Source organism: Sceloporus occidentalis, unplaced genomic scaffold, assembly GCF_023333645.1.
Source record: "Sceloporus occidentalis isolate IW3139 unplaced genomic scaffold, rSceOcc1.0.p SCAF_4, whole genome shotgun sequence".
Classification (NCBI taxonomy): domain Eukaryota; kingdom Metazoa; phylum Chordata; class Lepidosauria; order Squamata; family Phrynosomatidae; genus Sceloporus; species Sceloporus occidentalis.
Window position 1 is genome coordinate 153,968,222 of NW_028316984.1, and position 26,871 is coordinate 153,995,092.

Here is a 26,871-nt window from a genome sequence, read left to right on the forward strand (position 1 = left end):
TTAGACCAAGCAGGACATGTTCTTTTTAAGCTTTCTTCAACAATTGAAAAATCAATCACCAAAGCAACAAGGGACAAAAACCACATAAGCCAACACATTCCCAACAGCCACAACACATATTTAATGGAAACACTGCAGCCTGTATGTAACATTTGCTAAAGCAAAAAAAACCTCCATATCATGGAGAATTCACATTAATTTATATCTTCATCCTGAAGATTAAAACAATTACTAGAAGCAATGTTTATTCTTTTTCAGGAGAACATAAAGTAACAAAATCAACAATTGTTGTACAACTGAGAAGTATGCATTCAATCGTCTGGTATTCCAAGACTAAGCCTTTTAAGAGGCACTGAATCTTGCAGATTGCTCCAAAGGACCATAATTTGCCCAAATAAATATTCAGTAAAACTATGCTGCTCTACCTGTTATCCAGGTATAAAGTACGTACAATAAGGTTTCTATAATTTATATGACATCCTGGAAGAAAGAAAACAAAATATTTTTGGAACATATATGCAACACTGGCACTAACAATATAATAGGGTGGAGAGGTCACTGCCTTTAACATGAAATGGTGTCTTCACTTGAACATATCTCCAAGCATTTAGGACTCCCAGGTTATTCACACTGGCATCATGACTTCAATCACATTTATGCCTTTAATGTTTTATGCCTTTAATGTTTTTTTTTTAAATTTAAACAAAGATACAATTAAAAATTACTAGCATAAAAGCTATTAATGAACATTTCTTTTTTAAAAAATGCTTTAAGCTATTGTTCATTAAGGGCTTCTATAATTTTATTATATTTTGTTACATATGTTATTATTTTCATATTATGAATTTCAGAAATTTATTGCCATAGAAATGACCATATAGGTCAGTGGGATTTGCGCGCACATGTTTTATACTCATTTACATAAACAGTCAATCCATTGCAATCTATAGCTAAAAATACATATATATAAAGTCATTTTCAAAAGAAATATTAGACTGCACAAGCACAGAATGAAAATGAAGCTACAAATTAACAAGACAGCAAACAAGAATTCATCAGCCCATTTGCAGTAGCTTTGTTTCAAGATCAGTGAAGATTCAAGATTCTGAAAGCAATTTCTTTCATTGACCAATTTTACATGCAAGCTATGTGGCAACAGTATATAAACTCACAGTTCTTATAATTTTTAAGTGCATATACCTAAATAATTATGTTTATTTTAACATTTGTCCAATTTTATTTAAACAGTGGCTGAAGTGTACTGATAACCAAACTACTTTTAAAAACATTTGCTAATAATATGATTATATTAATCAATTTTTTCTCAGAACACTTCAGTAATATTATTCACATTACTAATTAAAATAAATGGTCTTTCTTCTGGTCATATTGGAATACCTATATTTACTCTATGCAAGATAATAATAGAGTTCACTTGGATTACATAGTTCACCACATAATGCAGTCTCTTTTGATATAACAAAGGAAACTTTCATTGCAGCAACTGTCCCTGTACTACTTAAGCAACTATTAGCCAAGTACAGAATAATTATCCATATGAAAGTGATACACTCTTCTATGTGTACTTTTTAACACATTAATTGGCATTTTACACCCAAACAGTGTTAATGTCCATTCTACTGAAAAACTAGACTTAGGTTTCGCATAGTTCATCTTCAGATTTAAGGAATAATATGGGTTGGAAGAAACCTAAATGCCAGCAGCTTGCAGAATGCAAAGAGATCAAAAGATTTGTCAGATGCATGGTGAAATCTAAGAAACGCTAATTAGCATTACGAAAGATTGAATACCTGTTTATGCTTTGGCAGGTAGTAATATGCCTTGGCAGGTAGTAATGGAGCTAATGTCCGAATCATTTATTCACTAAAATTGGTAGTTTGGCTTCAAATATTAAATAGGTCTTGCGGTGCCTAAACAAGGGATTAGCCTACACCTGTTACAGTCAGACTGTACACGCACCCTCTCCTTCTGGCACTTCTTTCAGAGGGAACCTGTTTACGTCACACAGGAACACAGTGTTGCAAGCTTGTCATCATGCCTTGTCTATTTTGTTTTAATTTTCAAGGAAAATGTCTAAAATGTATACATTTGCCCATTTTTAAAATAAAAACATTTAATAATGATTTAAACAAACAATGGAGAAGATTCCTGTTAATGTTACAAACAAAATTAGCATTGCTCTGCAGTCAGCTAATTCTATAATTAAAATTTGCATTAAAAATCATGAACACCAATTCCACCTTCTTACTGGATACTCTTACGGTTAATACCATTCATCTCTTTTATAGTAAACTATTCTCACTATATTCAGTTTATTAACAGAGTAATAATCCTTAACTGTCATTATTTTTTACAATCACAGCCTTTTCTGTCTCAATACATATTAATTACGCTATCTACACACACTTGTATATTATATATACCTTTTAAAAATATGTAAGCTATATAACCAATACCTCAAAAACTATCACAAGAAAAAAGGCATTATAAAATGAACCAATTGCACTAGTAGTGTAAATATACAATTTCACATCCTGCATCTCAAACAGAATGCTACCTGTTAATATTCTGAACACCTGCACTGTCTGCCTCTGTATTAGCTCTATCACAAGAGGATGCCAACCTTTGAATTCAAAAACATCTATCCACTTTGGAATAGAAAACTGCCCTCCCCCCCAAAAAACAGGAAGGAAAATAGCTCTCTCAAGTTACACTTATAACAGCCTTAACCACTTTTTCAAGATTTAATCATCTCTGAATATGATCACTGAATGCAAGCAGTTCCTTTGCATTACAAGGAAAAGCAAAAGAAAAAACAGGCCATCTCAGTAGAAAGCCACCACTACGGAAATTACAAAATCAACACACTTACAGAACACTAATGTCTCTACTATCACTGGTTATCTAAAGGGATATTCATTAGAGCAGGCAATCAGGACACAAATTAAGAAATCATTGGTATAGTAGAGATCAGAAAACCACATATGAATTACACTGTTTTTTCAACATGTGTGCAACAGAACTCAATGTATTGTTAAAAAAATAGACTCAAGATCACACATTCTCTTTTTTCCAAACTACGTCCTGCATATTCTTTCACAAGAGTCTTTTGTTACCTATCACAACTGTGAGAAACAAAACAAAGGAAACATCTGAAGAGCTGAACTTGCTCTTTATACTTCACACTAAGACTAGTGAACAAAGCAATGAAGCAGAAGAAAGGTACATAATGGATTTAAGGTAAATGGCCTATTCTTCAAGAAGCATCCTTGAACTGAATGTTTCAAACATTTCCTACAGTAAAAATACATCCAGAAGACATATTCATTATCTTCTGACTTTTTCCACAATCCATTTTCAAAAGAAAATCATCACATCTAAGACCAGTCTGTTTGTTCAGAATTACATTTAAGAACACGTTTTACTACTTAAGGATGACAATGATTTTAGTGGAAGGGTAATACTATTTAATTATACAGGTAAACTGTTTTTAATTATACAGAATGTGCATGCATTACCCCAGGGATATGACAAATAAGCTTCTGCATCTTGCGCCTACCTGGGTAAAAGTCTTTGGATTTAGAAAGCTTGATGGTAGCCCCAGTTTCTTTCTGCAACTGAACAATTGTTTGTCCTCCCTTCCCAATTATAGATCCAGCCGCATAACTAGGTATGAGGACCTTTAGAAAATATTGGCCGTCCTCTGAAAAAAAAATGATACATGGAAGGTTAATTCGCTACCCAAAGTCTCATTCTTACTCAGATCTACAATGCTGGCTTGTAGTATCAATGAACAGGTATTCCACCCACTATGTAACCAGTTGCACTACCTTCCATGTCTGTTTCATCTCCAACATGATCTGCTCTGAAGAAATGAAGAATCAAAGGAACTGTTCTTATTTTATGGTGCTGCAGGACACAATGACCCAATTCAAGAAGCAGTTCTTAATGTGAAATAGTTTTACTACTATTTAACAGGAAACAATGATAGGACTCTTTCAAACAGAAGACAAAACATTTGCCCAGGAATAACTTTCCCTAAAAATGCTAGAACTAAAAGCTGCTTGCTCCTCGTCCGCAATTACGGTTTTCATTAAAAATACAGAACTCCCCCTGCTAAAATAATCAAACATTTGTAATTTTTATGCAAAGGGTCTTAGTTATCAGCATGAAAGCACAGCACAATGTGGATCTGATCATTTGCCTCAGTAATCCTGATGTATTTCTTTAGCACTTCTTAGGTAGGAATGATCCCTTAAGCTCATTAATTAAAGGATGTTAAGAAGAAGAAGAATTCTTCCCTGTTAAAAGAAAGCTAGCCACGTTTACGCTTAAAAAAGGTGACAAGTCAGTGTGTCGAGATGCTCCAAACCAGAAAAGGGGGGGAAGCCTCATAACAGGGGAGCAGGGTAAAACACAATGGACGAAACAAGTAATATTTATTTGCAGTTGAACCTGTGTGCTCCTGTCACAGGTTGAAAGGCATCAAATTCTAGGGGAGCTGAAGAAACCGCCATGGAGCCGGGTAACAAAAGACACACCACTTTAAACATTCGCCAAATGTCCTTTACCTACTAGTTTAAGCTAGAAAGGCATGTTAAGGGAAGTTTGTATGTAAAAGGATCCGGTTGAGAGCAAGCTGACTTTCCTCTGAGAGAGAGAGCCAAATGTCCCAGCTAGAACAGGTGAGCCCCTCCCCATCCACAGACACACACACACACACAGTCTATACAAATAGTTAAATGCATCCCCTATCTAGCAGCTCTGTGCTGGCTTGCTAATGCTGGATGAGGATGAGGATGAGGATGATGAATAAAATTCACCTCTGCCTCGGTGCATTGTTATGAAGGCTCCAGTGCAAATGGATGGAGGAGATGCTGGTCCCGTTATAACTCATCTCATCCAGGAAGAGCAGGATGTTAACTAACAAGTCGCCGCGCCAAAGACAGGCAACTCCCGCCCTCTCTCTGCAAACCTCTCTCTCTCTCTCTCTCTCTCTCTGACACACTCACACACTCTCTCTCTAACACACACACACATCCATCCCACCCCTGTGTGACCCAACCCCAGGAAGCACACAGGAATCTGTGCAAGGCTTTTCTGTGTGCAGGGTTTTTGTTTCCCCCCCAAGGAAAGTGGGTGTATAGTAGGGAGGAAAAACAGGCACCATCGTCCCCTTTTTTGTCCCCCCCCCCTTGTGTTTGGAAAGGAAAGGAAAAAGGCATCTACCTGGAGGAAGAGGAAGAGGATTCTCACAAGGAAAGGAGACCATATTCACCATCATCATAGCAGCAAAAGCAGCAGAGAAGGAAAGTGCTCCTTCCCAGCAGCCGCCATTTAAACCCCTTTTCTTGAGTTCCTCTCCAATTGTTTAAGGGTTAAAACACACAACACACACACAAAAGGCGTGCAAAGCAAGAAGGGGATCGTGGAGGAGAGAGGGCTTTAAGGCATCCACGCACATGCACAACACCACACAAATGCACACATGTACACACCACAACCACTCCTCTCTTCTTTCCACCCACAGCCTGGTCGAGGAGGGTGAAAAACATCCAATATACATATATATGTGAGTGTGTGTGTGTGTGTGTGTGTAAATACTGCAAGAATACTAGATAGAAATATGCTTGGAAAGCGGCGCCATTTTGATGAATGATAATAACATTATATTATTATTATTATTGAGAAAGAGGTTGGGAGAGAGAGAGGGATAAGGAAACGTGTGTGGTTGGAGGAGCTGTGTGTGTGTTGCTGTTATTGTGTGTGTGTGTTTGTGGGAAGGAGTCAGGGCGAGGTGAAAGGGAGGCAAAAGGGAGGCAGGTAAAGGGGGGGAAGGTGGTGGGTGGGGAATTTGGGAGGAAGAAGAGGAAGGAAGGAAGGGGAAGGAAGAGGAAGAGGGTTGGAAGTATGTACCCACCGCCGGTGTTGGTCCTTTTGGTGCTGCCTGCTTCAGGGGGCGCTTCCAGGGGTCTCTTCCGAGAGTCCGGCGGGTCGAGGTCTATGGGCACCCCGGTGTGGGTCCCGTTCTGCTGGATGGGAGCTGCCGCCATCATGTTTGCTGCTGCTGCTGCTGCTAATGCTGCTGCTGCTGGGGAGGAGAAGTGGCTGCTTCTCCCTTCGGGGTGAAGAGGAGGAGGAGGAGGAGGAGAGGAAAGGAAAGGGGAGACCTCGTCGTCCCGCTCCCTTTCGCCTCTCCCCTCCGCGGCGGCTTCTTTGGAGGGAAGCCTTAGGAGCCTCTCAGGAAAAAGGATGCTTTTTATGGGGGGATGGGATAGGCGAGGAGGAGGAGGAGGAGGAGGAGGAAGGCTTGTTTATCGGAGGAGGAGGAGAAGGAAGAGGAGAGTGGAGCAGCTGCAGAGAGGTAAAAATAAAATAACAATAATAATAATATAATAATAATAATAGGGGGTTAATAATAATAATAATAATAATAAGGGGAAGAAGGGGTGGGAGAAAAGGGGGTGATAAGAGGATGAGGGGAGGAAGAAAGGTGGGAGGAAGAGGAGGAGGGGAAGGAGGGAGGAAGAAGGAGTGAGTGAGGAAGGGAGGGAAGGAGGAGTGAGGGAAGGAGGGAGTGAGGCAGAGGAGGAGGAGAGAGGGAGGGAGGCGAGGTGTGGAGATCTCTGAGGAACAGATTTGGGGATGTGCCTCAGTGTGGTGGCTCCCCCTTCACTCTCTTTCTGACTCTTCTTTTCCCCCACTCTCCCTCCTTGTCTTTCTTTTGCCTTCCTTCCTTCCTTGTCCTCCTCCTCTCCTTTCCTGCCTCTAGTCAAGCGTTGAGGGAAGAAGAAGCTGCTAGGGGTGCTGCTGCTTTCTCATGCTCTTCCCTGCCTTTACTAGAGAGAGAGAGAAAAGAAAGAAGAGAGAGAGAGAAAGGCTCTCTGTCAGGAGTTGCCACTCGCTCCCTCCCTCCTTCTCCCCCTCCCTCCTTTACACTCTCTCTCTCTCTCTCTAGCGCGCGCACATTCACGCGCACGCGCAGTCGGCCTGTCGGGCGCGCGCCCCCCAACGGACTCCTCCGGCGGCTCGTGGCGGCGGCGGCGGCGGCGGTTGTAAAGGGAGAGAGCCGTTTGTAAGCGCGTCCCTTTTCCCTGCCTCCTCCTCTCACCCACTGACACCCTCAGAACCCAAACAGTGAGAGGGAGGGGGAGGGGGAGAAGAGGAGGAGGAGGGTACTAATATGCATATATATAGGCAGGCCTTGGAGAGAATGACGGGAGTGTCAGCCAATCGGCGGGCGGGATTGGCAGGGTTCAGCCAATCAGGGTGAGGATTGGCTCTCTGAGGAAAAAGAAAAAGTCTTTTCTACCTCAGGGAAGTCAGTCTAGCATTTGCTCTTGAGGCGAGAGGACGCTCTGTTTCTTTTTTCTTTAAGGGGACGCCCCCTCCCTCCCAATGGGGTCTTTTTCACCCCAAAAAATGTCAATGTAAACAAGTTCTAAATAGAGTTGGGGGGACATGCCTGTATGGCTTGGTGCACCTTCTAATTGCCCGAACTAGGGGTCCAATCTTTAGGAAAACCAGTTGGCTGAAGGCAGCCCAGCACCTCTCTTGTCTCTGGGGCCATGGGAGAGAGGAGGCACACCTCAACCATAAAGGCATCATAAAATGGAGACCATTCAGGGGAAAAAATGGAGGGCACTATAAACATGTACACACCCCACAAAAGAAGTTAAAAACACTCATATAAATCCATGTTTCTTGGCCATGTTCAAAATGGAGGACATTAAAAAAAATGTTGAACCTGATCAAAATAAAAGCTAAAACCATTAATTAAATCCATGCTTCTTAGTCATTCTCAAAATGGAGGACATTTTTGGAATTCCTCCTGGAGGGAAGGTTGAAATGTTGGGCATGTCCTGGAAAAGGAAGACAGCTGGTGACTTTGTGCCTTAGGGAAGGGGTTGGTCGCACCTGTGAGAAGGTGCCTCTTCCCAATGGTACATTTTTAAAGTGTGGGCCTAGTCTCTGTAGCAACAGCCCCATGTCCAGAGGAGGGCAACCAAACTGTGGAAATGTGAAGTCAAAGGCTTTCACCCAGCATCCATCGTTTTTTGTGGGTTTTTCAGGCTATGTGGCCATGTTCTGGAAGAGTTTATTCCTGTCGTTTCACCAGCATCTGTGGCTGGCATCTTCCATCTTCTCTGAAGATGCTGACGAAACGTCAGGAATCAACTCTTCCAGAACACGGCCACATAGCCTGAAAAACCCACAAATTGTGAAAAGTCTCGAAACCAAGCCCTGTAAGTGTGAGTTAGGGAGCTGGGTGTGTTTAGCCTGGATAAGAGAAAGTTAAGAGGTGATCTGATAGCCTCTGTTGAAATATTTCAAGGTTTGTCATATTAAGGATGGAGCAAGATTGTTTTCTTCACCTCCAGAGATTAGGACCCAGAACAGTGGATTCAAACTGTAGGACAAGAGAGTCGCAGCTTGGGAATGCTTCTGGACTCGTCGCTCCAACTGACATCTCAGGTGGATGCGACGGTCAGAGGCGCTTGTTATCAGCTTCGGCTGATACGCCAGCTGCGACCCTACCTGGACCGGGGGGACCTTGAAATTGTAGTACATGCTCTGGTAACCTCTCAATTGGATTTATGTAATGCGCTCTACATGGAGCAATCCTTGTACCAAACCCGGAAGCTTCAGTTAGTGCAAAATATGGCAGCGAGATTGGTCGCTGGTGGTTCCAGGTCAGACCGTATATCACCTATCTTAAAAGACCTTCATTGGCTGCCTATTTGCTTCTGGGCTCAATACAAGGTGTTGGTAATCACCTACAAAGCCCTAAATGGCTTGGGCCCAGGGTACATAGAGGACCGCCTCTCCCCATATAATCCGCCCCGCACACTCAGGTCAGCAGGGAAAAATTTGCTGGAGGTCCCAACTGTGCGATATATGAGGACCTTGCAACGGGCCTTTTCCATCTCAGCCCCAAGAATATGGAACAATCTCCCTGATGAGCTCCGCTCCACCACGTCTTTAGACCTTTTTAAGAAGAATCTCAAAACCTTCTTCTTTTCCCAAGCTTTCCCCCCATGAGATGTGACTTTGGTTATTTTCCCCTCTATCTTGGTATCGACTGTGACATGTTTCTGGATTCCCCCACTCAGCTGGCTGAGTATTAGCTGTTTTTATATATTGTTTTATTGATTGTACTGATTATTATGTATTTTATATGAATTTTGTATGCCGCTTTGATAAAATTGGAAAAGTGGGATAGAAATAAACTTTATTATTATTATTATTATTATTATTATTATATTCCACCTCAACATTTGGAAGAACTTCCTGACAGTAAGAGCTGTTCAACAGTGGAACAGTCTCCTCTTTTGAAGGTCTTTAAGCAGAGGCTGGATGGCCATCAGTTGGGGGTGCTTTGGTTGTGAGTTCCTGCATGGCAGGAGTTGGACTTGATGGCCCTAGAGGTCTCTTCCAACTCTGTGATTCTGTGATTCTAATTGATCCTTAAATGCAGGTGTCTGCATCCTGCTTAATGCAATTTTTAGCAGTTTTTGTTTGTAACAAGGACATGACTTTTGTAAAGTCACCTGCAATTTTAAGAAAACTCATAGCAATGCATCATGGCTTGGAAAATCCATTTTCCTTTCAGTTAATGTGGGAGTTGCAGCTGAACTTAGAAAGAACAAGGAAGCCAGGCGGGAGATGCAGATAATTGTCATAGTTCCTCCTATTCAAAAAAAAGTTCCATGGCTTTGAACCCTGCAAGTCCTCTCTCTCCAATACACTGCTGTAAACTCAGTCAGGCTAAAGGAAGGAATGCATTGATAAATAAACATTGAGCCCAATTATACCCACCCTTTCTATTGCCCCACTGAAAGACCAGTGCTGACATTTGAAAGACAGGATATCTTAATCTCAGTCTCTCTAGCCATGTTTCTAAAGTGAGTCCTAAAAATATAGGCAGCTGTGCTGATCCATGGCAACAAACTAGGTCCTTGAGTTTCCATCTTCTCCAGAAGTGGGTGTGTAGCAAAGCCAATAGATACTAATTTCCCATTCAAGACAACTATCCCAAAATCGTGTACAGTGCGAGATAGCTTGCTGTACTACACTAATTACTGAAAAAATATACGTACAGAGAGAGAAAGAAGTACAGATATACTTTTAGGGTGACATATGATGCCATTGTCTTTGCTAATGCAATGGTTAACAACCTTTGCTTACCATATTTTATGGAGCTGAGCTTCCAGAATTCCTGACCATGTTGATTAAGGCTTTGGTGAGCTGAAGTCCAAAACATCTGGAGGTTAAATACTTGTACTGCAGCCACAGGGTTGTGAGTTCAGTCACAACTGTGTTAATCAAAGTCCCTGTGGTAGAGCATCCTCAGCTACATCAGGGCTAAAGGAGAAATGTGAACAGAGGCAAAACAGCTGATATTGGGAGTAGATAAGAGTTCCCCTTTCTTGTATACTTGCTCACTCTGAGTCCAATCCTGCCCATGGTACCACTCAAAAAGGGGAAAGCTGAGGTGCTCAGAAGGAAATCTATCAAGATGGTGATTTAGGTACGAGATAATCACCTACCCAGTCTTCCCTACTAAGAGAGATAGTGGTAGCTTGTTTGGTCATCTGATCCCTCTTTGATGACCCTGAGATTGGAGGCTGGATGAGTGATAGATGCAAGGAATATAGCAATAGCAAATACATTTTTATACTGCTTATCAGTGAACTAAGCACACCCTAAGTGGTTTACAATGTGTAAGTCAATTGTCCCCAACAAGCTGGGTACTCATTTTAGTGACCTATGGAAGGATGCCAGGCTGAGTGGATCTTGGAGCCCCTGGGATTGAACTCATAACCTTGTGGATGCAGTATAGGCATTTAACCATTGCACCACCAGGGCTCCCTTAGCCACAGCTACTACTGGCTCTGTTAAGCTGCCCTTTGGTTTCTGAGGGCATCTTATTTCTGCCTTAGGTGTTGCCAGTGTAGGAGGGTGGCTTATACTGAGTACAGTCACCAATACATCAAGCTCACTTCATTATGCTGCCCTTTCCAGAAAAAGCTACACCTATTTTCTTATCTCCCTCCTGCTACTCTCTCTTTCTGGACCTCTGGGCAGGATTTTCAGGTTCAGTATTCCTGTCATATTCGTATTCTCTCTTGAAGCCAAGATTACTAAAATGAGACTGTTATATTTTGGACATATGAGAATACATGACTCACTAGAATATACAGTGATGCTTGGTAAGGGAGAAGGCAGTGGGAAAAGAGGAAAACCACATAACAAGTGGATAAACTCAAATCAAGGAAGCCACAGCCCTGAGTCCATAAGACCTGAGTAGGGCTGTTGATAATGTGGTAACTCGGAAGTTTCTCATTCATAGGATCACCATAAGTCAAAGTCAACTTGACAGCAATAATAAACTCCTGCTATGTCACCCAGAAAAGAACAGATGAGTGCTCTGAAGCAGAATTGTGCTTCCTCTTCTTTACTCGCCTCTGTACTTGCCTCTGGGTGGCACAACAGGCCCAGTCCTTACAGGTGTACCTCTCAGATTTGGATTGTGTGAGAAAATTTGTTTTACTTTGTCTTTGATAAAACTTTGCCAGAATTCACAAATTTCTTTCTATTGTGGATGGGGAAAAAACTGGGGTCAAAACATTCAAATGAGGGAGAAAGCAAAAGACCAGATGACCAGTTAGTCAGTGGTGCCCTTTTCTTAAAACCTTGGTTTCATCCACTTTTGTAAATGGATGAGCAGTGTCTCCTTTGTTTTCTCTGTCCTCTGAAACATGGAGTAGAGGGAAAGTGTCCTGAGCATAATACAGTATTGGTGGGCATTCGGTTTCAGACCTTATCCCCATATTCTGTCAATAAGGATAATGGGGCAGGGCCATCCATGGATGCTCCAATCCATGGATGGCTAGCCCACCAATACGGAGGGATAACTGTACATAGCAAGAAAGTCCACCTAACCAAGAAGCCACATGTGGCTGCTATACTTGGTCAGCAGAAGAAAGTGTTCCAGCAGTTACTCAGTAGTGCCAATCCCTTACGCCAGTAGTGTCAATCAGGAACAGGAGACATGCTACGCTCCAAATGTTGTTGAACTCCCAACTTCCCAATTGCTGGCCATAGTGACTAAGGCTTCTAGAATCTGCAGTCAAATTATACTGAGGACTACATGACACACACCTGATGTAAATTTACTTATCCATTTATTTGATTTATACTATGCTTTTCCCCCAAGACAGGACCCAAAATAGCTACAGTAATTTAAAAGAAAAGTTTAGCTAAAAGTCTTACTTTACAAAAGTGAGGGGGGGGAATCTATTTTAAAAGTACATGGTTAAAAAAAACCAGTTTGACATGTGTAAAACATGATTGAAAAGCTGCAAGATAAAATGAACTAAGGCTGCCCTAAATAAATAAGATAATCACAGGCTGCCCCTTATACTCAAGACATAATATGGTAACCATGAGTTCTTTCTACTATGCTTTGAATACCAATATTGAAATATTATTATTTTGTAGAAGAAGGAAAATAAAAGCCATATCAATAAAAAAGAAAGAAATTGCTCTAATAATGGAAAACACTTACCTGGTTTTCAAAACATGCATTAAACTGATCAACAACAATGTATCAAGAGCATAATGGATTTTTAATTTATTTATCTCACCCATTTTAGCACAACTTCTCAAGAAGCTTGTGTCAGTCATTAATGAATACTCGTTAAACACCAAGTAACTGCCTGAAAGATGGTGCAATGACTCTTTTTGTGTACATGGGAAGGCCTATTAGGTAAAAATTGCTACCAGTGAAAGCCCCCATATTCTGAAGGGAAAAGAGAGGAAGTATGCATAATGCTATAGTTAAGGTCTAGCTCAGTAGCTGCCCACTATATTGCCATGTAAGTTGTAAATAATGTACAAATACAAGACAGTGTCGTGCAACTGCATTCTACAAAAGTGCTGGTCAAAGTGGTGGTCTTTGGACAGATAATAGTCAGTGAACAACCAGTTGCTGGTCTACAGTGAGTTTCCAGGAAAGGAAAGGAAACAATTATTCCACAAATATGGTACAGATCCATGGCATATGATGGCAAATTGGTTCCCCCACATCAGATAGTCTGAGAACACTGTTACAATGCATATATGCATATTTATTAAATAAATATACAGTTCCTGAATCTTCAGATGGGTTTGTCTATACCACAACAAAGCAGAGGTAGCTAGAGATGAGGTTCTCCCAAGAGCTTTGGAAAACTACTTTTTTTGGACTATAACCTCCCCAGTTTCCCAGCCTTCATAGCTATGACCATATTGGCCTTGGAATTAACTTTTCTGTGCTGTGGATATCTATTCAGTAGCCAGAACTATTGTCCCATTAACTTCAGTAGGCAATTCTGGTGCCCCCCCCCCCAATTTCTGGCTAGAATTGTCATTCCATGTTTTGGTTCTCATGACCATGCAACTGTAATTAATCTGTAATTGTCTAGTGCCATTGATTAGCAACGTCTATGGAAGAACTGTCAGTAGAAGCAGGTGAAGAGCAGGAAACACCACCACATGGCATAATCAATGTAGCTGTGTGGTGGTTTTAAGGGACCCTGAAAAGAAGTTTCATCCAAAATTCATTTCTGCCATGGTCCTAAGGTTGCTGGTTCCTCTTGTCTTTCCTGCACACCAATACTTTGAAAGACCCCCTGTGGCCTCCTTTTCCCTTCACACACACACCCCCTCAGTGCGGGTATACTACCTACTTTGGGAATCACTTGATTTAAAAGTATATGTTCTAGTTCCTTTATTTATCCAATCTTTAAAATGTTTCTTTCTTTATTTACTCGCTTATTTATTTTTATAGTGCCTAAACATAACACTACTTACACACTACTTACACACATACCCATTCTGAGTTCCTATCCAAAGGGTTACAACCTAGAACAAATGAGACACAAGGGGAAGGGAGAAAAGAGAACAAAAACATTTATAAAACTATTCAAGGAGAATGTGATTATGCAGATTCTTATTTCTTTCCTTTTTTACTGTCACCTTGCTTTTTTGTCTAACAATTAGACTATACATCTTCAGGAAGATACTTGTTTTTAATTTCTGTGAAGTATTTATCTTAAGCTTTATAAAATAATGATGATGATGTCGATGTTTATATAGCACCATCAATTTGCATGTCAGTTTACAGAGTGACAAGAAGAAGACAAGTCCCTGCTGCCAATGAACATACAGTCTAAAATTAGATATGGAGATGGTAACAGAGGGAGGATAGGAAGATGGGGGCAAGAACAACTACAGAATCAGGTGTGTTCCATTCAGGCATTCACATAGGCAGAAATGTATGTTATATATGTTAACACAAGTTGCATGTAAGATTACTAACCTACATAGCTTCGGACAATAATGACTTCCAGAAATCCAAATTCCCTTCTAGATTCCAAGAAACTATCTGTTAAACTTCACAGTCTTGTTATCAACCAGTCCTCTATCACACAAACAGAGGTTGATTTACAGATATATGTGCCAAGTCTGGAAACACCAAACCAACCACTGGACCATGAGGGCATATGGTGATGTATCATTCCCTTGCCAGCTTGTTGCCAGCCAACACAATATAATTCCCTCAAGCCCTGTCTCATGCATAATAGTAGGAGAATTACATCTATCAAACATTCTATACTGATTTATAGCTTACCTCAAAAGAGCAGCATCTGTTTTCTTATTTTCTTCTTCATTTCATATTTCTTTAGATTTTCTGTTTCACCTTGGTTTTACAAACAAATCAAACACAAGCAATAGAAATTTTGATGTAAATATATATTTTTATATAATCCTGAACATTAAATGTGTTAAACTGCATTATTTCTGCAGTGCAGATTAGACCTAACTATCTGTTAAAAACATTGCCAGCTCATGGTAACTGTGAATCTCTCCCCAAAATTAATTAGTACACAGCATAATTCAATTTTACACCTATCTTATAACTTATGTTTTATTATGATGTGTTATGTAATATTAGTAATTGACTTTTAACTTTTCAAATTGTATTTATTATTGATTGAGCCCTATGGAAGACTAGTGAATCATAAAATAATGTTGTATATATGCAAGAACAACACTACAATGTAGTAGTATGGAAGTGCCATTTTGGAAGACTGCCTTCCATGATTTTTTTTTTTATCCAACTAAGCTTATAAACATCAAAACATTTGGTGTTAATAAATTCCATAAACTGATATAGTGGCTGTGCAGTTTAATCTCAAACAAACTGCTAATTTCATTAGAAAACTGAGTTCTAGTGTTTTAAGAGGGATTTTTTTTCTCAACTTGGTACTAGCACAGCATTCATAGTTTTATAAATCTTTGTTATGTCCTTGCTTTGTAGTTCTCCTTCACAGCAAAAAAGAACTGTTTTCTTTGAAAGAGAAATTCTCCACCATCAGCACCACCTTATAGTTTTCAATGTCTTTTTCTGAATCTTCTCTCCGTCTACAATATGCTTGACAAGTAACAAATGTTTCCACTAAATGTGGGTGTAGTACACTTTTGTATAATGACATCATAACTTCTGTTATTTCATTCTGAGTCATTTAGCAGTTCCTAATACTGGATTTACCTTTTTACTGCAGCGCCAAAACAAGTTGACTTTTTCACTGAGCTTTTTATTGTTAACCTAACATCTTTTTTTTCCTGGTAATTTATAAAGAATTTAGAGCTGAACTGTCCACAAGTATACTTCAGTTAACAAAGCGTTTAACAGTTAAACACCTTTACAAAAGCTTTTTATAGCCCCAAAGTCCCATTTTTCCTCTTCACCCTCTGTCTAGTTGTGCATTTTTTTAGCAGCACCAACATTTGGAGGATGGTGAAAGAAGCCTGGAGAAACAAAAACATTTGATGTCATGTTGCAGCCGTGTGTCTGAAATAAACAATGCAATAAACTGAGTTTGATTTGGGGAAAAATAGGATTCAGCTGTAGTCAGTCCTACTGTAGCCTTGTATACCTGTCTCTAATAGGAAAGGTAAACAGCGGCTGTAAACAGAGAGAAACTGAGAGAAAAAGGAGAACAAATAATACTATCTCAGAATGTATCCCAGTATATTGGGGGGAAAGCATAGGCCTTCAAGTTTAACCATCAAAATGGAAAGTATAAGAAAAGTGAAGGCTAGTGAAAGAAAAATTCATCCTTGGATGCATTTTGGAAGAAGTCATCAAGTGGTCTCAAGAAGAGTCAAAATGTTTTTCTTTACTTATACAAGGCTTACCTGACTTGGTTGTTTCTTTTAGCATGCACATTTTGTTGTTTTTGGATGAAAGGTTTGTGGAAACCTAGTGAGCCATTCTTGTATTTTGTGGTATAGAAACCTATCCCTGTTCTTTCGATCTTATTTTGTTAAAGCAGTAATGCCCAGGAACACATGCAATCAATATTAGGATTTGAATATATATCATTTAGTATAGGACACACAAAATTACATACTATAGACATTACATATTATACACATTTAAACAAAATAGAGAACTATTGTCCATTATACTGTTAAAAGCACAAAAAATTGTACAAAATTATCCACATTACAATCAACAACATTCTTCAGTGGATTCTCATCACCATTTAGTAGCCATTAACACAATAGGTAGCAACCTTAGTAACACTTCCTGACATTCATTTTGGTTTGGTTTGTAAAAATTCACATAAAGAAAATGAAGTTTAGTTTTCTCGTATGCCCACAAACCTTTCATGCACAAAATATGGATATCCAATGCTGTATAAATAAAGTACTGCAGTCTTAATAAAGTGAATACTTCTTTTCACAAAGATGTTTGGATGATGTATCAAATAGTTCTCTAGTGCAGGCTTAAATATAAACAGCCTTTACCATGGTGCTATTTTTACTTCCACCAGTAGAGATAGATCTTGCTGGATAAACATGTCTGTTGTTCTCCTTTTAAACTGTTTATTTCTACCAGCAGTTGGAATCAAGTGCTCTAGTGAGGATTCATGCTAATGAGTCATCTGAAGGATTTTTTGAATCCAAGTAGGTGACCCAGAACAAGTAAAATATGAATGTTCCAAGAGACAGATTTTAGAGAGTTTGTCTGTTACCATGTTCATAATTTAAATACAAAAATAAAACATCTTTGCTATTCAACTGTCCAGTTGCCCAGTTTATTCTGATTCTTTTAGAGCACTTCATTCTGCTTGAGACTTTACCATTATGACTCAGTTTTAACTACTGTTTCCTTAGAATCCAGAAACCATGTACAGTGGCCCCTTGGGGTCTGGTTCCAGGATGTCCTATGGATACCAAAATCCATGGATGCTCAAGTCCCATTATATACAATATCTTAGTAAACTGCCATTATATAAAATGGCAAAATCAAAGTTTTCTTTTTCGTGTTGTTTTTTTTTTTTGGGGGGGGGGGGCGGATAGCTTCAAGCAGTGGATGGTGGAATTTGTGGATATGGAGGGCTGACTGTGTTCTCATCCTAGTTATGTGGTGGTTAAATTTGTCAGCCAAACTTGTTATCTTAGTAGATCATAATTTATCCAAGTAAAATTGGATTCCCCATCTTTAGTTTAAAAACTTTAAAATTTTAATACTGTCTCACTTGGTTTGCATTTGCACTTTAAAAAGTTATCACAGTTTGAATATGACACCTATTCAATGTAAATCTTAGTAAATAATAGACTAGAATAGGCCTCAGGTAAAGTAATCTAAATTAGCTAGTTGTTGTGCTTAGGAGTGAACATAAGCATCTAAAGGTCTCACTGCATTTCATAAGATGCAAATAACATCAGTTCCTAACATAAATCACCTAGAAATGTATTTATTGTCTACTAATGTCAGTCTAATAATATCAATCATTTTAAGATACTGAATATAATGCAGTATTTTCAAAGGAAATTGTAGTCTGATTGCCATTGTTTATGTTGCTTTTTGGAGCTATACTAATGTAAGACCAGGACTGATTAACTTTTGGGTTGTAGTCCTAAATTAGCTGGGAATAAGTGTCTCCTACCTTAATGGGGACTTTTGACTCTGGCTTTATTGGTAGCGTAACTTTACAATACTATATATGATGTTACTTTTCTTTCTCTCCATCACAAGTCATAAAGTATAATGTGATATTTTCCAGAATATGTATTACATGTATACCAAACTCACAGCAGATGTAAGTTACAAATTGTAGACATGTTGGCTTGAATTAGATTTTAAATTTATTAATTAATTTGTTTATTTTCCAGAGACATTTTAGGCCTATTGTGCAGAACAGCTCACAAACTGAAAAGCAAATAAATGTAAACCAACTCCATCCCTTCTTCACAAAACAAAAAACAAAAACAAAAAAACCCACAATACAATTAAAACAAGTGGAAGGTTTGCTTTAAAATTCAGGTTAGAAAAAATCCTGTAGCATCCCAAACATGTATAATGAACTTCTCTTTAGAAAACAATGTAGGTAAAAGGATCCAAGCTTTTTAGATGCTTATTTACACAATGCAATTTGCAAAACATATTTGTACTGTATGTTTTCAGCTGTTATTTCCTGCTGTTGTTGTTTACTTTTTTAAAAAAAATGAAGTGAAACCACCCCTGCTTATACATAAATACTTGACAAAATGTACTCCATACCTGTTTGGTTGCCACACCTGAAGGCAGTTAGAAAGCTTTTAGTGGGATTGATATTGGAAAAGTAGACTTAAAAGCTCCTGTGCACATGTAACTACCATTTAGGCTACTCATTTTCATCTCTCTCCATACACACACATATGTACACAATCTACACCTATACACCTATTCACAAGCATACCGATCAATAGCATGTCATTATAAGCACATATGTTGCATTTTTCTTGAGTTGAGTGAAGAGCTACAAGTTGTCTCATTCCAGGAATCTGCAACAAATAAACAATTGTGTAACAGACAGCAGAAACGTCTAACATCAGAGGGTTTCTATTTGTGTCTTATTGTCTCCATCTAGATGATGTTACTGTGCTTGCAAGCTCAATGGATCAACAATTGCTTATCCTCTTCTTTCAGCTCTTCATTCACCATTCATTTACCACACATGGGTTCACGAGTGCTTCAGCTCAGTCCATGGATTCAAGCATGTCTGATGTTAACCTTACCCTCTAGCAAAAAGATGAGTAACCTCTTTCAACCTGATGACGCTGTCCAGTTTCATACAGGTTCTCAGGTTCCACATTCCCATGGTGTGTAAGTAGTGGACCCCCAAATGCTAGCATGTTTTAGCTTAAAGGTCTTAGTGCTAGTGATTTAGGGGCAAAACAGGCTGGCCAAAAGGGGCGGCGTGATGCCACCCCTTTGTTTGCTGGATCAGGGCTGCAACAACCACATGCTGAGGCCCTGAATTGGCTTTTTTCCGGTGCAAAAAGAATCAGCAAAATGCTGCTCCTTTTTGTGCTGGAAAAAAAAGCATCCTTTCCTCTGCCTCTGCAGCTTTTTGTTGCTCCTGCAGCATGCAGTGTCTAAACACCATGCCCCTGGAGCTCTGAAAAGCTGCCACCATGTAAATGGCCAAGTGGCTCCACGGCAGGTTTCTATCAGCTTCAGGGTGTGTATCATGCATACACCATGCCCCCAAGACTCTGGGAAGCCGGTATATTTTGCTGCTCTGTTCCAGCCCAGGGTCTTCAGAATTTTAGCCTTATAAAATGGATGAGAAAACATAAAAATTGGGAAATGGTGGTATAAGGGAAGGGGGTCGTGGCTCTCTAGGGATCCTCACAGGGCCAGTTCCCCACAAGTGGGCTGCATTCAGCCCCTGATCTAAGGTTCTGCCACCTCCACTCTGGTGCTTATGTATACTGAACAAGATATCATTTATTTCTCTTGCACTGGTGGCCAATATTTTTTCATCAATTGTGGATGTGGAAGAGAGAAACCTAAGTGTATTTTTTTTTAAAAATCTATAGTAACAAAACAGAATTCTATATTCATGGCAGCTATAACTCACTGGGATGTTATATGAGATGTAGTATCCAGTTTCATATTAATTAAAAAATTCCAAATTGGGGTGCGGACTCCCTAGATGCAAAACAAATGACATAATTTATTGGGGAAATTATATTGGACACTTCAAAATTTGTCAACGTTCTTGGTTAATAGCCCTACATGGCTTGGGTCCTGACTACTTACAGGAGCACCTTCTTCTATATTGTCTGTCCCACCCTTTACCGCCCTCTGGGAAGAATTTACTTCATTCTAAACAATCTAGAAGGTCCACCATATCCCTGAGGGTTTTCTCCATTGCTGCTCCAAAGCTTTGGAACGACCTGCCAGAGGAGATCCGCCACATTACCACCTTGGCAGCCTTTAAAAAGGCCGTTAAGATGGATCTCTCCCGGCTTGCCTTTTCAAATTAGCTTCCCCTCCCCAAGTATGATAGCAGCTTATGCCCTCCTATTATAGAGTTCTTCTTATACTCTTCCCCTATTTAGTTGATTTTATCATCACAATGTTTTTATATTGTAATTCATTTATTTTTGTTTTATAATTTGGGATGGGAGGTTGGGCGGAGGATTAATTTTAACTGGCTCTGATAGGTAATATATTGCTTTTAGATTTTGTAACCCACCTTGATTTCCCATGAAAAGGCAGGCTATAAATTATTATTATTATTATTATTATTATTATTATTATTGGCGGGATACAGACTGCCTCTTTGGGGCGGCCTGCACCCGCCCCTTTCCCCGATGGATCGGGGCCTCAGTGGCCACAGCGGCAACCCCAGAGGCCCTGATCCACCGCTTTTCCAGGCCTCGGGGAAGCGGCAAAATGCCACTTCCCTGCGGCCTGGAATGGAGTGTCCTTGGGGCTTCTTGCTCCAAGGACACCCCGACAGTGGCGGGGAAAAGGAGAAAGGAGCTGCTCGGCCTCTTTCTCTCTGTATCGCTGGTGCGGCTGTTTAAAGGCTGCGCCAGCGATACACATGGCAGAAGGAGCTCTGAAATGGAGCTCCTTTCACTGCTGCTGAAAGGGCGCCACAAGCTCCCTACAGTGGTGCCATGACGTGAGGCCTGCACTGTGCCATTTGTACGCAGCACGTCCATCACGTCAAAATGGCGGTGCCCATGTAGACAGGGTGCCGCCATTTTGACATACAGAGTACGTCCTAGGGTTAGGGAGCGTGCGAATGGTGCGCTCTCCCTAACCCTAGGATCGCTGCCGTAACGCCCCATTTTGGCGGTGTAGATCCCACCATTATTAACCTATCATAAGACAAAGCAAGAAAATGTATTTTTTTTAAAAAAAAACTATCATAATAAAATAGAAACATTTGTATTTGGGTAACCATTATTGTTTGTATCTGTGGCAACCATAAAGGTTACCTACAAGATGGCTGCCTCCCTTATAATCCTCCCCATACACTTAGGTCCTTTTGGGGACATTTACTCCAACCAGCCAGGACTAGGTTGGCAACTGTCAGACATAGGACTTTTTCTTCAGCAGCCCATAGACTGGAATGACCACCCAGAAGAAATTCGACAGCTGCATACACTGTCTGAATCCAAAGCAGCATTAAAAAAAACAATCCCTTCAAGCAGGTTTATCCAGATTATTTTTAAATTGTGAATTTTAAATGATAGATTTTAAATGTGGATTGTTTTAATATGTGTATTTTACAGTGTTTTTCTTGTTTAGACCCAAGTTACAGTGACCAGTTTCAAACTGGCATTCGAAACACGAGACTTCTTAGAAGCAAATGGAGGGCTAGCCATAATTTATCAGAAGTTTATAAAATCTAAACAATCAGGAAAAGAATCTCGGAGACACTCCTGCTAAGAGTTTTTAGACAGGGAAAATAGAAAGGAGAGGAAAGAGGCAAGTTAGACATTGATAATAAGTAGGGATGAGATGATTGTTGGTAAGGAATATTAAATTTTAAAGGAGGAAGAAAAATAGAAAAGTGCTTTCTGAAGTCCTGCTCATAAAAATCCTGAGATTAAAAAAGGGGGGTGGCAAATCAAAGACTCTGAAGACCTGGGCAGCATCAAAGGTGCTTGACCTAGTAGAAAAATGAAATTTAGTAGATTTAAAAACAAAAAAACAAAACCATAACTATTTAATTAATAGTTTGGTTTCAAAGGCCCGTTCCACACGGGCGTAAAGTACGTCCCCAGGACATACTAGGGTTAGGAAAGGGTGTGCTTTACACATGCCCTTAACCCTAGTACATCCTGGGGACGTACAAAATGGTGGCACCTGTTCTACACTGGCGCCGCCATCTTGACGTAGCGGACACTTAGCGTACGTACGTCGCACAGTGCTAATGACGTCGCAAGTGTGCCATTGGGGCCTTGCAGTGTCATTAGCGTGCCGCAAGAAGAAGCGCCATTTTGGGGCTTCTTTTTTGCAGCGCCGAGGAGCCTCGCGGTTTGGCCACTGGGGCTCCTCGCCACTGCAAATGGCGCCGGCAGCAGACCACCCATTTTGGGCGGTCTGTAACGCGCCAAACTCTTAAACAATTAATTATTGTGTATATGTGTATGTTTATATGTATGTTTGCCATCATGAGGGCCCACTGTGGGATGAAAGATGTGATGTTAAACACAGAAAGAAAAACACTGATCATATCAGTTACAATAACAGTACTTTGTAACTACCATCATTTCAATTAGAGGTGGCTGAATTGTGTCCACTGTTCTTAAATAACAAACCACTGATTCAAATATGACTGGAAATCACTAGGGTTGGTGTCACCTGATGCAGTAACTCATGGTGTCACACACATCCTTATTGACCTCCTCCCAACCCACAACATACAGAATCCTTAGTAATGTGTTTTTGTTTTGTTTTGTACTAACATTACTCATAATTCTTAATTTCTATATATCACTGAATGTCATAGTAATAGTTGTGACAAAACAACTAACACAATTAAATATTATATGCACAGAATAAATGCATTTACATTTACAAAGTGAAAATTTGATAAAATATATTTTTTTAAATAAATTTTTAACATTTTAATTTTAAAAAATGAATTTTTTGTTTTAAAAAACCTTGGATCTCTCCTTTTTCCTTCCACTGAGCCTCACCCCACTCACACTATCTCTCCAACATTTTAAAGAAACACAGTCGAATTCACAACCCATTTCTGCTAAAAGGCATATGTTTGAGGAGCAGTGGTGTCACCTCCCCATAGGGTGTCACCTGATGTGGTCTGCATCCCCTTCGTGACACCACTGCTTGAAGTGCAATATTGAAATGTTCACAGATATAGACAACAGAATTAAAATGGTTTCTTCTTCAGGAATCAGCATTTTGAAGTGCATACTTACAAGGACAGAGATAATGAACAACAGGAAGGGGATCATGCTGTGTATTAGCATCACACTGCTTATAGATTCATCATAGCTCATGACAAAGGTATTCTAAGTGGACCTCCTGCCACTGCGCCATGCTGACATTGCTTTGTATTAGCTGCTGTAAGATCCCTGTAATCCTGAGCCTTGGGATCTTGTTCAACATGTTTGCCCCACTTGGTAGGCATGTTTGTAAGTATTAAAAATGGAAATGAACTCTAATCTTTCTGTGTGCTTCTAACAATAAATTTAAATCCCTTAACATAATTTGATATTTAATATAATTTGCTTTTTACAACAAAGTTTTCTTAAATAAAAAACTCATCCATCTGATATACATTTTTAAAAAAAACTTTGGACATAAAATAATTCAAAGGGAAATCAATCAGTTTATTTGTAAATCAGCATATTCAAAATCAGTGGGCTAAGGTACCACTTTGTAATCTGGAAGCTCACCAAATTCATGTCCCATTTATAAGAAGTGCTTCATTGGTAAAGTTCTTGGGATGATGTATACTTATACTTACAGTGTGATGCCATAAACCACAATGTTAGATGGATAACAGTGTGAATGGAATTGGTCTGTGGCGTTTTGTGCTTTGAAACAGACTTTGAGCCCAATTAAGTAAGAAGAGTAAGATGAAGTCAAATATGACTTTCTGGAAGAAAATTACTCTGCCAAATCAGCTAGCTAGAGCTACTAGATAGCTATCTGGAATCATGTTAAGTAAACATAACATCTGTCTATCCATCTTATTTATTTATTTATGATATTTGTTTATTGCCTTTCAGATCACCACAACTCTCAAAGCAAGTGACAAAAGAGATAGATTTAAAGCTTTAGTTAAAAATCAGATTATACCTCTGTGTGTGTTTTTCTGTTTTTGTTTCTTTGTTTTAACAGTTTTCAAAAACACACATAATTAAAACAGTCTCAAAAGCCAACCTTTGGCTCTAAGGAGAAAATGCAAAGCAATAAATTCATGCCTGCTCACTGGAAGCTTGGAAGGGATGGAGCTAGCCAATGAGCCTAGTGGATAGGAGTTCAACAGGCAATGTCTCATTTCAGAGAAAGCCTTGTCTCTTTTGTTTAGTATCTTGGAATAGTGAGACAGACAACAGGGCTTCCCTTGAGAATCTCAGTTTCAGAAGAGACTCATACATTGAGGGAGGAGGACTATCTGTCTGTATTTTCATCCACTATTACTAAAACATTCAATCACAATGGATTTTTCAAGCTTGTTTTACAATGAGTAAATTCTACTGAATTTAGTGTATTTAATATTAGATATCTAGGTATAACATTTCTGTTACTATCCCAGAATGTATTTCTCGGAAGTATGTTCCCTTGAATTCAAATGGGCTTAACTTTCCATTAAATGAATATTTTACTGTATGTTTCCTTATCCTAAATGTGCCTTCACAATTCCTGTTTTGCCTCTGAAATTTAATTATTTGTTTATGTACTAGTGGTCTAGAAAAGAAATGAAAGTAATAAAATAACATATCAGTAGGAATAACTATTAAAACAGAAGTCATGGCTGTACACACAGCAGGGAGCAAGCTCAGATCACACTGGAATGCTTTAGAAGGCTAAAAAAAACTTAGAAGGTTTAATTTTGGATTGTGGGTCCACCTCTGGAGATAAAACAATCTGTAGTAGTTGACGTGATAGCTGAATTTATACCCAATATTCAGATTCTATTCTAAATCAGAATAGATCAGAAGTATGGGAATGGTTGAATCAATGGGAGAATTCAGAATATCTAGAGCAACATCTAAACCAATAAAGTGAAACTGACTGACTCCGAAGGTCCCCATTCTTTGGAGGGCTTTAAAATGTGTTCTTTCTAGAGTGCTTTAGTTGTGTATTCAAAAAGCTACATTCAATCTCGATTTAGTTTTGACTAATGGCACACTACACTGTTTTAGCACTATTGTTCTGCTTTTACTGCTTGGTTGCCTCCAGTATGAACCGGCATGGCATTGCCGATTCTAGGGTTTTGGACTGTGCAGTAACCGCACGGTCCGGAATCCTAGAATGTGCGAATGCCATCATCATGGCGGCTTCCCTTCCACACGGGGGCCACCATGACGACATGCACAACGCACACGTCCGTGGTAAGAAGAGATGTCATAAGGGCTGCAATGCAGCCCTATGATGTCTCAGGAAGAAGCTGCTCTAGGCAGCTTTTTTTCTGCCAGCGGATCATTGGCTTGCCAACTACACTGCTGTGCCAATGATCCAGAGGAGAAAGGGGCTGCCCTTTTCTCCTCTTTAACGCCGGGGTGCAGTGGGCACCTAAGGCACAAGGGCACCCCTTTTCCAAGTGTGGAAAAATGCCGGATTGGGGCTGCAGGGCTGCCGGTGAGGTTGCCCTGACCCTAGTCCAGCGCAAAAAGGAGCGGCTGCAGGCCGCCCCTTTGGGGCGGTCTGTACTGCACCAGTGATACTTTTATTCTGCCAACCAAAATGCACAAAATATATACTGATGTTGAAAAGGTGCAATGATTAATGTCTTAGATCTACATAATCAGAATACAAATTAATATGCATAATTATAATAATTTGCATGATATGCAAATGAGATGTCCAGATGGAGGGACTAGAATATGGCAACCTTACACTATAACACTGTAGTGCAGTAGTATCCTAAGTGAAGTCCAATTGATTTCAGTGAGCCAAGGTTAATTTTGTCTAGGTTTGGAACTAAAAATACAAACCTGCATTGTTAAAAAAAAATGTCATGCAAAGCAGCAATGTATAATTCCCTTTCACTTCCCTATATTCACTATATCCACTATAGTATAAACTCATTAACTTACATAACTGATTTTTTTTGGGGGGAGGGGGGAATCGGGCCATGAGGCAGTGTTCTAGAAGAGTTTATTGCCGGCAGCTGTGGCTATGTAGACTTGTCCACAGCTGTACAGTATGCGGTAAACTCCTGCAGCTGTGAGTGGGTCTCTCCTGTCCTTTGCTGAGTGCAGCATTTGCTAGACAGTATATATAACCCACTCTCTTCCATTCCAGCATTCTCTGAAGATGCCAGTCACAGCTGCTGGCAAAACATTAGGAATAAACTCTTCTAGAACACGACTTAGTAGCCCCAAAAACCCAGAAAAACTATGAATGCTGACCGTGAAAGCCTTTGACTTCATACATAACTGATATTGTGGGATCAGTTGTGATAACACTAACTGTGTGGTGTAATGGTTTCACTGTTGGATTAGGACTCTGTGACATAGGGTTTGAATCCCTGCTCAACCATGGAAACGTACTGGGTGACCTTATGCAAGTCACACTCTCTCAGACTCAGAAGAAGGCAAAGGCAATTCCCACAGACCAAATCTTGCCCAGAATACTTCAGGATAACTTCATTTTAAGATTTCTGTAAGGTACACAGAAGCAGCAACATTTCTGAAAGAAACACTTCAAATCTGATATTGCTTCATGTAGCCAATGTGGCATTGTTAGTTGAGCATTGGACTATGACTCTGGAGACAAGGGTTCAATTCTAGCTTTGTCCA

General features: G+C 39.8%; 1 protein-coding gene and 1 long non-coding RNA gene across 6 annotated transcripts in view; one reads left to right on the top strand and one right to left on the bottom strand.

Annotated features, from left to right (window-relative positions):
- LOC149314875 (RNA-binding protein Nova-1) overlaps positions 1–7,061 on the bottom strand; it is a 177,106-nt gene extending 170,045 nt beyond the window's left edge. The window contains exons 1-2 of one of the 4 annotated variants that reach the window (XM_089522043.1): positions 5,942–7,061; positions 3,581–3,724 (exon numbers count right to left, since the gene is read on the bottom strand). In XM_089522043.1, the coding sequence (XP_089378169.1) occupies positions 3,581–3,724; positions 5,942–6,077 (280 nt within the window). In that variant the 5' untranslated portion in view covers positions 6,078–7,061. Of the gene's footprint in view, positions 1–3,580; positions 3,725–4,844; positions 5,072–5,250; positions 5,376–5,941 lie in introns of those variants that run through there. The other 3 variants (XM_089522042.1, XM_089522044.1, XM_089522045.1) reach the window with 3 other exon arrangements.
- LOC149314876 (uncharacterized) overlaps positions 6,347–26,871 on the top strand; it is a 29,321-nt gene continuing 8,796 nt past the window's right edge. Inside the window, exons 1-3 of one of the 2 annotated variants that reach the window (XR_016280983.1) lie at positions 6,347–6,385; positions 14,185–14,307; positions 19,052–19,253. This is a non-coding gene — a long non-coding RNA (uncharacterized LOC149314876). Of the gene's footprint in view, positions 6,386–14,184; positions 14,308–19,051; positions 19,254–26,871 lie in introns of those variants that run through there. The other variant, XR_016280982.1, reaches the window with a different exon arrangement.